This window comes from Sinocyclocheilus anshuiensis, unplaced genomic scaffold (assembly GCF_001515605.1).
Source record: "Sinocyclocheilus anshuiensis isolate Anshui unplaced genomic scaffold, SAMN03320099.WGS_v1.1 scaffold283, whole genome shotgun sequence".
Lineage (NCBI taxonomy): Eukaryota > Metazoa > Chordata > Actinopteri > Cypriniformes > Cyprinidae > Sinocyclocheilus > Sinocyclocheilus anshuiensis.
In genome coordinates, this window is record NW_015549605.1 from 3096947 (window position 1) to 3109740 (window position 12794).

A 12794-nucleotide genomic window follows, 5' to 3' on the forward strand; every position below is an offset into this window, starting at 1 on the left:
GTATAAAAGGGCGCCGGTATAAAATGTCATGCGCTTCTTCATCTGAAGCTTGCTTACGAAGCATGGCAAGGGAACTAGAGGACGCAGTGTCTCGTTCCCTTCTCAGGAAACCATGGTTACATACCATGTAACCGGAGACGTTCCCTTCCGAGGGAATTTCGAACTGCGTCCTCTAGGGGCCGCTATGGGGAACAGTATACCCATGCCGCCATGCTGAGGGGAGTGCATGCCAGAAACCACAGCGAGCACTAAGTACCAACTCTACCATAGCCATGGGAGTTGCCCCTAGGATGCCTTGATGGCTGTCAGTGACATTATCCCCTTCGGCCAAGAGCCTGAGCTGCATACCCTGAACAACTTACTTGTTAAAGGCTGGGCTGGAAGCCCGAGCCTAGGGCAGAGCTAAAGGCTTGGAATCAGAGGAAAGAGATTCCTTCAAGTGGATACGGCCAGGTGTCTAAAAACCAACCAGACCCTGGCCTGTCACCCACGGGGCTACCGCCAGACCTGAATGAGCTTGCTCAAAGAACTGGCTTGACAGATCTTTGGAAGCAACACCCTGCCCAGAAATGTATCAACAGGGATACATAAGTTGAGTGGAGCCCAAGGTGAGAACCGGGGCCTAAACCAACTCAGAGAAAGGGAACGAGGCTGACAGTGCGTAACCCTTACCATACAGGATTTTAGAAAGTGCACAGAATGCTTAAACCTCTCAGGTGAGGGGAGCACTGCTAGGCTTGACCAAATAGGGGCAACTAATCAGGGAGGCAGCAAGCGGCCAAACTATCTGATGTCGCTGTCACAGAGCTCAAAGAGTGGAGGGCTCGACTTAACTAAAAGAGAGGAACCCAGCTCGACCGAAGCGATCAATAGCCCAGGGGCAAAGTACCTAGCTCTCAAGTAGAGAGAAGGACTCACATAATCTGCCCAGGACCAGCGAGCTCATAAAAGACCCTCCCGCAGTGAGGGGAGCACAGCCATGTCCGGGGAGCAGATTGACCACAAATGGGACATCAGAAATGGGATCCAGCTTAAAAGGGGATCGCGCATTTCAACAGGGAACAACAGGGTCCCAGCATAGAGGCAACTGACCAAGGAGGCGACAGGGACGGGCCAAACAACTCAGTATTGTTGCATATGGAGTTCTCGTGAGCAGCGCTCTCTGCTCTCAAGCTGAGACGGGCCCTCAAAGCACAAACTGGGAACGATAGGCTCATAGCTAACCCTCGCAGTGAAGGGAGCATTCCTCAGCTCGACCAGAAGACAGCGCTAGATTAGAGGGGCAGTCTGGCAGGGCCCAATGAGAGACCATCAACTGATGCAGCTGAACACAATCTTATGCTCTCTATCTCGATAAAGAGCATGGGTCCCATTTAACCAGACCAGAAGAGAACCTGTAGAAACTACAGGACCCAATAACCCATTCATGCATGAAGAGCTACTGCTCCTCAGAGGAACGGTTTCCGCAGAAACACATCTCACTCATACCTCAGGGAACGCAGTGTACTCAAGCCCACTCCGCAGAGGGGCGATTCACCGGTTCGACCATAAGGGCAGTGTGACAGGGAGGTCCCGTGGACCTGACCGTCTATCGAACTGCAGAGTGGAACTAAGGAGTGTTAGGCCACTCAACGCCTCAGCGAGAGGAGCTCTAGTTCAGAGAACATGCAGGATGGTTGAGAGGATGACTTAAATCTCAGGAGACCCCTCGGGGCAAGACATGAGTAGCGTGTCCTGGCCGGGGCAGCTTCTAGAACATGCATGATGGTTGAGAGGATGACTTAAATCTCAGGAGACCCCTCGGGGCAAGACATGAGTAGCGTGTCCTGGCCGGGGCAGCTTCTCGAAGCAAACACCCAGCCAGGACATCAGGGAGCACATCACGAAGCATTATACTCCGAAAAATGCTCAACCTGAATGGGAGGACCGCAGGTCCTGAGGTTGCAGCGTTATACTGCGGACCTGATCGGCTAAAGAGGCTCTCGCAGAGGCCCAGCGACTTGGCTGCGTGGTCGAGTAAGCATGAAGCTGAAGATGCAGGGCAATCATCCAGTTTGGATCCAGTACTGACGGGTGACGTGAATCGCGGGCAATGGCCAGACAATTCTCACCGCAACAGCAACACACAGCATGCATTCAGCTCCCGCGAGCTAAACACACTTCACCCACGCGCTAGATTACCTCGGAAATCAAGCGAGAATGGAAACCGCTGCCGCGAATGCGTCGCTATTCCCGCGAGAGGCGAACGCACTCATGCAAACGCTATACAAACTCGGGTAAATGGTGAAGTACTCACCTCCCCCTCAGTAGTCCTGCGAATGCCCTAACGGTCCAAGCCGTCTCCTCGTGAGTCGAGCGCGTTCAATTCATGCTTATCCCTCACAAGAAATAAGCAGTGAATGCAGAGCGCATTCAACTCCCTCGAGAGCTGAACGCGCATGCTCTTCACCACACACACACAACACGTGAGCCGTTGTGAAACTGCGGGTATCAGAGCAAAGCCTCTGGCGAGAGAACATGCACTCCTAGTCGTGCTTAGCTTATCGCTAACATAAACAAACGGTCAGTGAAGACGAAGAAGAGGATGACGTGTTTTCCCAGCGCCCTTTCATACTGTGATCGCGCTGGGTAATGATGTCATAGGCTGTCGCCGGCCAATGCTATTGTCGTGTTTAGATGTATGCTTCAGACACCGGTCACGCTGAAGGCATTCGCCATAGCGACCTCTAGAGGACGCAGTTCGAAGTTCCCTCGGAAGGGAACATCCAGTTATCCAATTATAGACCTAGCACTACAGGAGTAATACAAGTAATATACTACAAATATACTGTTTTGCCAATTTTGCAATAAATGCAATTCAGAAAAAAAAGTATTTATAAATTGTGGGTTCAGTACACTACAAACATATTAATTTGCCAATATTTGGTCATCATTATTTATTTATTTATTTATTGTTTGTTTGTGGGTTCAGTACCCTGCAAATATATCGTTGATTTGCCAATATTCAGTCATCATTATTTATTTATTTACTACATTGTGGGCTCAGAACAAACATACTGTTAATTTGCTAATATTTAGTCATTATTATTATTATTATTATTATTATTACTACTACTACTACTACTACTAAATTATGGGATCAGTACTCTACAAACTAATTTTTTATGCAATAAATGCAATTCAGACACATGTCAGATTGATTTCCATTATGAATCTTCCTATAAATACTTTCAATTCTACTAAACAAACATAATGTCGATGTTCAGTTTTCCACAGTGTTGTTTGTTTGTGTCTCTGGCAGGGATCTGATCAAGGTGCTGAAGTGGTATGTGGATCGTATTATTGAAGCGGATCGTCAGGAACACATCCAACAGGTGCTGAAGGTGAGATGCTTCACACTACACGTATTTTCTCGGTCTCACAAATAATTTTTACACATTCTGCCCTTCATAATGATATTTAGAGTCTGTCATTACTGTCCTCCATCTTCTGATTTTCTACAGCCACAAATACAAATACAATTGATATGTGTAATGTACTGAATATTCAATTTCTTAGGAATGGTTCGCTGCGGGCCGTTATGACTTCGACATCGCATTAGTTCACACAGCCCATGCATTCTTAATTAGGCAGCTTTTATGTTGCTTTCTGTGCTCAGATCTGCTATTCTGTTGGTTTCCTAGGCGACGGAGTATATTTTTAAGTATATTATCCAGTCACGACGGCTGTTTGCGCTGGCCACGGGCGGACAGAACGAGGAGGAGTTCCGCTGCTGTATGCACGAGCTTTTCATGTCCCTCCGCTTCTTCCTCTCGCAGGAGAACAAGGGCTCACGGCCCATCACACAGACACAGGTGAGAGACACACAGTTCTGTTTATGTTGGAAAACTCCTAATATTGTATAGTTAACACATGGAATGAGCATCTCTAGTGGGTGAAAAAGGTTCGAGTTTAGCATGCAACATTCCTCTTTCTTTTCTTCCACCACTAGTTTTAAATACAAATTAATTGAATACAATTATTTTATTATATAATTATTTAACTACAAATAATATTTTTTAAATCTATTTTTATTAAATTAATACAAAATAAAATGTATTAATAGATTTAATAAAATAAATACAATAAAAATTATTTAAAAAATAATTTAACAAATAAAAATACAATTAAATTCTACTGTTGATAGAGAGTTTTTTTTCATATTCTTGTATAATTAAAAATTATTTCTGGTTTACAATTTTGGGCTATGATGTTGTTAACCCAATAATAATAATAATAATAAATTATTGTTGTTGTTATTGTTGTTATTAATATTATAAAAAATATTTTTAATAATTATTATTACGATTTTGTTATTATATATTTTATAATAAACTTTATAAGTAATATTGTTGTTATCTGGTGACAGTTTTTTTAATATTATTTTATTATTTCTGTTTACAATTCTGTGCTGTGCTGTTAATAATAATAATAATAATAATAATAATTATTATTATTATTATTATTATTACTTTTAAATTTTATTATATAAACTTATATAAACAGTATATAAACTAAAGATGAATTTACCTTATGGAGCATTATTCTGATTAATAGAGACAATGATTTTAGTCTCAGGCCTGAAGTGTCCTCTGAAACCATGGGACGTCTGCTGAGGCAAATCTGCTGTATTAAGCATTTATTTGCCAGAGAAATGTCCTTAATTTTGACTGACATTTTGCCCTTGAGAGATAGGATCATTTATGTTTTATGGAGAGAATGACGTACAAAGGCAGTTTTCGGTGCACTCCCTAAAATTCAGGCAAAGCATTTGAAGTCTCCCGCAAATCTTTCCGACTTCCCTGAGCTGAATGCAAGAGCGTCTTCTATTCTCCTTCGCTCGGGTGCCCATCGCATTGGCTTTTGTTCGAGCCTTGGTCTGAGTTTGTTTTGATGTTCTGCCGTGTTCTACAAAGAGTCTCAGAGTGCCCATGTGCCCCATTTGAAAGAGAAAGACGAATACTTCCAAAGAAGGAATTGCTTTGGGTTTTAATGAGAGAAAGAAACATTGTAAATTAACACGAAGGATAAGGATGAAAAGAATGAAGTAAGATGAAAAAAAGTGAGATGATGGCGCAACAAGATTACAAGAAGCTCTAGGGAAGACTTGAGATAATAGGGAAGTGAGAAAAACAGACAGAATCACATTTCAGTATTGTTTTAGAGTTTGATTCAACACTTGGGAAAAATCACTACTTATTAAATATCACAAACAGACTTTTCGATTTTTTACTTTTATTAAAAATAAGAAAAAAGTTTTTTCTGTATTCTAATTGTATTTTACAATTGTATTATATATTATTTTATTAACATTTCTGAGATTATTTAAGAGTTTATTTGACAGATGTAAAAAAAGTTTATTTCATTTGTACACACAATTTAGGGGTGGTTTTATCTGAAATAGTTGATGTTACAAAAATAAACAGAAGTGTCAGTCCGCAACCACCAAATAAATTGGTGTTAATATGTATGAGCAGAAGTTTTATTCTTCTAAAAATAATAAGTGCTGACTTTTTCACACATGTAACCAAAAACCAACATGTAATTTACAGTTCTGCTCATAAATATCTAGTTTACTTTCTACTAGATACTTTAACATTTCAGTATACTTATGCTAATTTAGGCTAAATATATGTTAGTATTTATTTTAGAGTTTTATATCACTAATCACACAAGGTTTGGCAGATCTAGAGATGGATTTTCTTCAGAAGTGCTTATTGAACAATTGTGGTACCTTGCAAACACAATTTTTCTTTTTTTTTTTTTTCTGGGTGAACTTCAACTGAATTTTAGCCATTAGTGTGCAGTATGCTTAAGGTGGTCAGTGGACAGACGGTGGTCTGAGACTGAGACTAGTGTCATTTAACACTTCAAGTTGGATTGTCTCAAGCATGAATAGAGTTAGTACATCCCAATAGGGTATAGTTGTGCGGTATATCTGTAGATGTATATTCACCTCAGATGATTTATTAGCCCTGTGTTGGGCTGAGTGCTGTTTGAGCGTTTTAATCTTCATAGAGAGCAGACCATCCATTAAGACAAAAGAAGTACAATTTAGTGTGATCAACTAATTCAAAAAGTTGCATAGTTATCATTCATGATGGTACTAAATAAAAAAATAGCAGCTTTTATTTGTTAAAATGATTAACATCTTGCATATTCTGCAAGAGATATATAAACTGTATATTAACAGTTTCATGACAATGTTATGTTTATCTGCAAACTTACATTATATTAATTTAAATGTATTTTATTTTTTTTGTATTTTGCACATTGTCACCATTATTTAATTGCATTAATTTTTTTCTCGCTGGTAGTTTTTAGGTTGTTTCGTAATGTAGTGTGCATTAAAATTACTGTTTTTTAATTTTTACTTACTTTGTTTATTTTTCCATGTAATCAGCGTGAATGAGATTGTTTCTTGACTTGATTGTTTGTCACCTGACTCCACAGGCAGTGTTTCTGCAGTCGTTCCCGGCTGTGTACGGGGAGTTGCTGAAGCTCTTTACGGTCAGGGAAGTGGCCACGTTTGTACGGGAGACCTTGGGCAGCCTCCCCACCGTGTCCCAAGCCGACTGCCCCCTGGAGGCCGTCAAACTGCACTGCATCGCCAAAACCGTAGAGAGCCAGCTCTACACCAACCCTGGTAAACACATGCTCACTGAGGATGAAGATGAAGATGGTTAGAGGCAGTCTGCTCAATGTTTGTGTGTGTTTTTATCAGAGTCTAGATGTATCCTGCTCCCGGTGGTGCTGCATTTGCTCCAGGCTCACATGCAGGAGCAGCGAGATCTCGTCATGTGCGCTCACATACTCACCTGCATGCTGTCTCTCCTCAAGAAAGACGACAAGGTAAGATAACCCTCACACAATTATAGGACAACACTTTGGACAACAAGCAGACTTGGTCTAAGCAAACAGAGCCAATCTCAAAAGAGATCGCTAAACTCCAACGTACATGTTTGCTGGCATTTTCAGCTCATCAGCGCTTTTTCTGTTACATAGAGAGTGTGTGTGGTTGCCAGGTTGGGAGCATTAAGTAAATCTCTGGCCAGAAAATGTATCAATTTAAATGAAAATCTCTGATTTTGGGGGATCTAAACTGTTGACATCTGGCAACCGCAGTCATGAAAGTTTGTGAAGGCTTGTTGCCAATGCAAAATAATGCAAATTCCAAATTAAAATGAAATGTTTTCAGGACAAATAACTAGCAGGCAAATATTATGGAAGACCATATCCACCACTGAAAAAAAATATGTACATGTATATATGTATGTTTTAATATGCTGAAAGATTTTTTTCCTCATTAAGTCATATATTTAAGGGCAGTTAAAGAAGAGGGTTATAACACACTCGTAGCATAATAAAAGATTAAAAAACACTCTGAGAAGTTGGGTCTTTAAAATTATCACTCTAAATGCACTGCTTTTATTCAAATCCTTTGCCTTCAACATAGCTTTTCAAGTCTGTCAGACTTTAAATTTCCTGCTTTCAGCAATCTTCCGTTTATGCATAATCCATAGGTCTCCATTTGTTATGAAAGTTTTGTGCTGTAAAAGAGTATTTAGCTTATTTATTTGTCAAATATCTGCCATTCCCAAGAGTATGAAACACGTTTTTTAAAACGTGGCCTTAAATCCGCATAATTATGCAAGGCTCCCTGAAGACCTACTTATCGTTCATGCAACCCAGAAGCTTTGTTGAATTAGTGTTTTTGCACATCCCCTATTCGTGTTAACTTCTGCTTTGAAGACGACCACAGGAAACTTGTCTTGAAAATGCTGAGGCTGCTATAAATGTAGACATCCTCTCTGACCTTCAAGTCAAATGGCGGGTCTCACGCACAGAGAAGGACCGATGTGCATCAGACGCACTGGTTTCTTCCTGCACTTGCATAAACTGAAATGACAGCTGAACCTTTCATGGCTGTCTCACCCTTTTTGCAATTAGCACCCTGTCAGACAGTGTGCATAACATCACCGTTGACCTCTTGCAAGGGCAAACATACAGTATATGTGTGTCTGTGTGTGTGTGGGCAGGAGCCAGACGTATCCGAAGAGGTGGATCTGATCGTGGAGAGTGTTTTGAGTGTCTTACTGCGGACCATATTGGAAATCGCTAACCGGCCACAACCAGCAGGGCCTACGCTACGGCCCCAAGTTCAAGACGTTACGGTAAGAAAACCAAATAAGGAAGCAAGCTTTATAGAGAATAGGCAAGAGGGAATTTTAAAAAGTGAAACATGCGAGAAAGCATCAGATACAGGCCCTGAGGGCGAGGTAATTACAGCCCAGCAGTCAAAGTGCTTTACACATCAAAGTCTCTCCACACAAGCAGCAGGTGAATTCTGGCAGCATTCCTGCTAGATGTGACGTATTCCCCAGCGCCCGAAGGTTTTTGTGAATGCAAACCTCGCCATACCTCATTTCAACTCCAATTTATTGATCCGTATTCAACACAGACTGAGATTTATCAAGGCTTTTATGGGGCGGTTCAGTATGGGAATGAAATAATCTGTGATGTGTTTTTTTTCTTTTCTTTTGGATGCAGGTGTTTTGCAAATGAGTTTACATGGCCAATGTATAGCTAGACCTACATGAAATCTGCTGACTTTTTGATGTTTTTGTGGGACTGTGGGAGAATATATGCAGAAATCTGCTGAATATAAAAAATATTTTGAAGAAAAAAAGAAAAAAACTATGTATGTATATATATGCGTGCGTGTGTGCGTGCGTGCGTGCATGCGTGTGTGTGTGTGTATACACAGTATATATGTGTGTATATATTTGTATCTACACTACTGTTCAAAACTTGTCAGTAAATATTATTATTTATTTATCTGTATTCTATTTAATTTTTTGTTGTTGTTGAAGAGATTAATGCTTTTATTTAGCATGGAAACATTAAATTGATCAAATGTGTAATAAAGATATTTTAAAATGTTACAATGTTTTTTCCCAAATATGCTATTCTTTTGAACTTTCTATTCATCAAAGAATATTGTGAAGCAAAATAGTAATAGTAAATAGTAATAATAATATTACATTTTTTTACAGTATAAAAAGTACAAATAAAATCATATATGAGGCAAAGACGTTAAGATGTCCGCATCAAAAGAAATTTACAAAAGTGATTTTATGTCCATAGAAAAGACATTAAATGCAAGTAAAGTGTCGGTTTCAAATACGTTTTTGAAGAATAAAATGTCAAAATTTGGTTGAAATAATGTTCCATTGTCATTCAGTGTAACACTTATAGTTATATAAAATTCAAACAGCATGCTTATTCTGACCTGTACATATTAAAATATATAAAAGAATAAGTGAGCATATTAAATTTTATTGGGTTTTAAATTAGTAAAAAATTCTTACTGACAAATGGGCAAAACCTAGGATAGTGGCAAATTAAAAAAATTTAAAATAACAACTAATTAGTATTTGGGGTGAAAGTAATGTGTGTGTGTGTGTGTGTGATTTAAATATTAACATAGCATGTTTAGATGAAAGGGTTCAAATTAGTCAAAATTATTATATTTTTACCCATTATTTATGCATTTATTCAAAGCATTTTCATAAGGCTATTAAATATAAATTTAATATATTAAATATAATGGCTTGAAGTTATACAGAGCATGTTTAGTAGAAAGTGTTCAAATCAGTCAAAATTATTCAAATTTTCTCCATTATTTGTGCATTTTTTTCTAAACTTTTTCAAAATGCAGTTAAAGTTACATTTTTCAAAATCACATTACACAGTGGATTTGATTCTCCTGTAGAAATACGGCAAGTTTTTTTTTTTTTTTCTCAAGAGTATCCTGTTGAATGTGTGTGTTTCAGGGGGCAAAAACAAACGTTTTGCGTTTATAATTTTGTTCAGTATATATATATTTGTTTTGTTTTGTTTCAGTGTAGTTTTAGTTTTTATGTGTATTTATTTTTTTATTTTCAGTGTCACATGATCCTTCAGAAATCATTCTAATATATTTATTTGCTGCCCAAGAAACACTTCTGATTATAATCAGTTGAAAATATTTGAAGCATCCAGTTTAGTGTCTGAAAACTGCTTCATATTTTTGTGGAAACGGGATTCTTTGATGAATAGAATATTGAAAAGAAAAGCTTTTTTTTTCAACATTGATAAGAAGAAGAAATGTTTCTGTCTTGGATATCTTGAGTGTTTACATTATTCAGGACATCAGTCTACAAATGTCTCAATCATATTTTGAACAACTGGCATAAGAGGATGTATTTTAACCGTATTTTGCATTAATTTGTGTTCAGGTACGGAGACATGCGTGTCATGATGGGATGTGAGATCTTTAGCATGTGGCAGAATTTAGGTAAGACGTTACCTAATATCAAAAAGCTTCACTCTTTCTCTAGTCTTATTTACATGAGAGATGAAAGTTTCCATCTTGTCGTGCAGGAGAGCACAAGCTGAACTTCATCCCAGCGATGATCGGCCCGTTCCTGGAGGTGACGCTGGTGCCTCAGCCGGACCTGAGGAACGTGATGATCCCCATCTTTCACGACATGATGGACTGGGAGCAGCGCCGGAGCGGAAACTTCAAACAGGTCACACAGCGCCCCCTTCTGGTCACTAATGGGACATGCCGCTATCGGTCTAGTGCATAATGCCACATTTGCCATATTTTCATTATTTGTAATAGGTGGAGGCAAAACTAATTGACAAGCTGGACAGCCTCATGTCAGAGGGCAAAGGAGACGAAACATACAGAGAGCTCTTCAACAGCATGTGAGTGAGAGACACATACACAAACAGCTATACAAACACATACTGCGAGCCCTTAGTGGGCTGGATTTGGTTTAGAGAGCAGTGGTTAGATTAGCATAAAGCAATGAGACGGTAAGTAGTGGCAGGTCAGTTCTCATACATCTGTGGCTCAGTCTCTGATTGTGTTTGTGTGTGACTGTGTCTGTCAGTGCTGTGAAAAATTGTTTGATTCCCATCTGAATTTCAATTACTGCACATTTTTAACATTTTATGAGGTCAGATTTGAATGTGGATTATGGTAGAAGTAGTAAAAAGGACACCCAAGTTTGGTGCTTTTTTTTAAATTGGTGTTTAAAATTGCAATTATGCAATCTTCCAGTCTATAATAAATGCATGAACGATGTATCTTTTGTTTTTGTTCATGAAGGGTCACTGTTATGCGTACCCTGATATTTAGTGTAAAAATATAAAAAGAAAGCTGAAAATCAAACTTTTTTCACAGCTCTTAAATCTCTTTGTGACTGTATATTTCTCTGTATATTCTCTATACAAGTCGAATTTCAAGCTTTCTGGGGGTTTTATTTTTCTTGAAGCTGTCAAAGTTAAAACATATCAACATAACACATCAGTAGACCTAATGTGGATTATAATTTACTGCTTTTACAGTATGTTTAAAGATTACATGCATAGTATTAATCAGAATTTTTTTTCCTGTAAGTATTCGTTAGCCTCAACTGTAGTCTGTTTAGTTTCCAAGCTACATAGCAGGTCTATATACAGTATAAACATATATAAAATAATATATTAAAGTGAATATTAATGCTTTTTTAGATATTGTGAGTAAATATATATAGCAGATATTAATGCTGTTTTATATATTGAGTGAATAAATATATAGTAAAGTAATACATATTTATTATATATAAAAATATGTATTCGCTGTTTTACAGTCCGTTTCATAATACATTTATTTTTTTGTTACCAAGAAATGTCTTTTTGAGGCCCATTTTATACACTCTACAGCAAGATATATAAATGTTAATTTCAATTGATGATAATTTGATTGATTTTAGGCTTTTGCTGTGGCAGGTGATTTTATTAATTAACTTGTGCATCTCTCTTCATTTTTCTGCCTTTCATTGTACTAACCGGACTAACTGTACTAACTGAGTTTGAGTGGCTGTTGTTGGCATTTAATCTATTAATATGAATTTGTTTTGTTTATGCTGCTCTGGACTAGAATTCCTCTGTTCGGTCCGTATCCTAGGTAAGAACTGTTCTGCTGGACAGCTGTGTGCGAGTGTGCAGGGCATGATGGGTCATATGGTGGACAGCAGTATGACTCCTCCTCTGCTGTGCTTGTTTTGTCTTGTCAGTCTGTTGAAGAAGATCGAGAGAGAGACGTGGAGAGAGAGCGGGATATCCCTCATAGCCACGGTCACACGGCTTATGGAGCGACTGCTGGATTACAGGTGAAATATACACAGCTGTACAGATATGCACACAATACAAATACAAAATACGTCATTTATCATTTTTGTAATTGAAAAACGTCTGTTCAAAGGTTTGGATTCAGTACTTTTTTTTTTTTTTTAAGAAAATAATACGTTTATTCATCAAGGATAGATTAAACTGAATAAAAGTGAAAGTAAAAAAAATTAAGAAGAAATATTCCTTTGAGCAACAATTCAGCATATTAGAATGATTTCTGAAGGGTCATGTGACACTGAAGACTGGAGTAATGATGCTGAAAATTAAGCTTTGATCACTGGAATAAATTTCATTTTAAAATAGATTAAAATAGAAAACTGTTATTTTAAATTGTAATAATATTTTACAATATTGCTGTCTCTACTGTATTTTTTTATTTAAATGCAGCCTTGTTGAGCAGAAGTCTTCTTTCCTAAATATTAAAAATCTTAAATAATCAAAATTTTTGACCCTCAGTATATGCAGTATATATATATATATATATGTGTATATACTGTATATATATATATATATATATATACATACATATA

The 12794-nt window shown here is 37.9% G+C and overlaps 1 protein-coding gene across 1 annotated transcript in view; it reads left to right on the forward strand.

Annotated features, from left to right (window-relative positions):
* Positions 1-12794, forward strand: part of LOC107658732 (dedicator of cytokinesis protein 4-like) — a 117769-nt gene that overhangs the window by 76478 nt on the left and 28497 nt on the right. The window contains exons 22-31 of the mRNA XM_016447384.1: positions 3302-3383; positions 3684-3854; positions 6493-6685; positions 6764-6891; positions 8079-8254; positions 10320-10378; positions 10465-10613; positions 10709-10794; positions 12014-12040; positions 12150-12245. Of these exons, the coding sequence (XP_016302870.1) occupies positions 3302-3383; positions 3684-3854; positions 6493-6685; positions 6764-6891; positions 8079-8254; positions 10320-10378; positions 10465-10613; positions 10709-10794; positions 12014-12040; positions 12150-12245 (1167 nt within the window). The remainder of the gene's footprint in view (positions 1-3301; positions 3384-3683; positions 3855-6492; positions 6686-6763; positions 6892-8078; positions 8255-10319; positions 10379-10464; positions 10614-10708; positions 10795-12013; positions 12041-12149; positions 12246-12794) is intronic.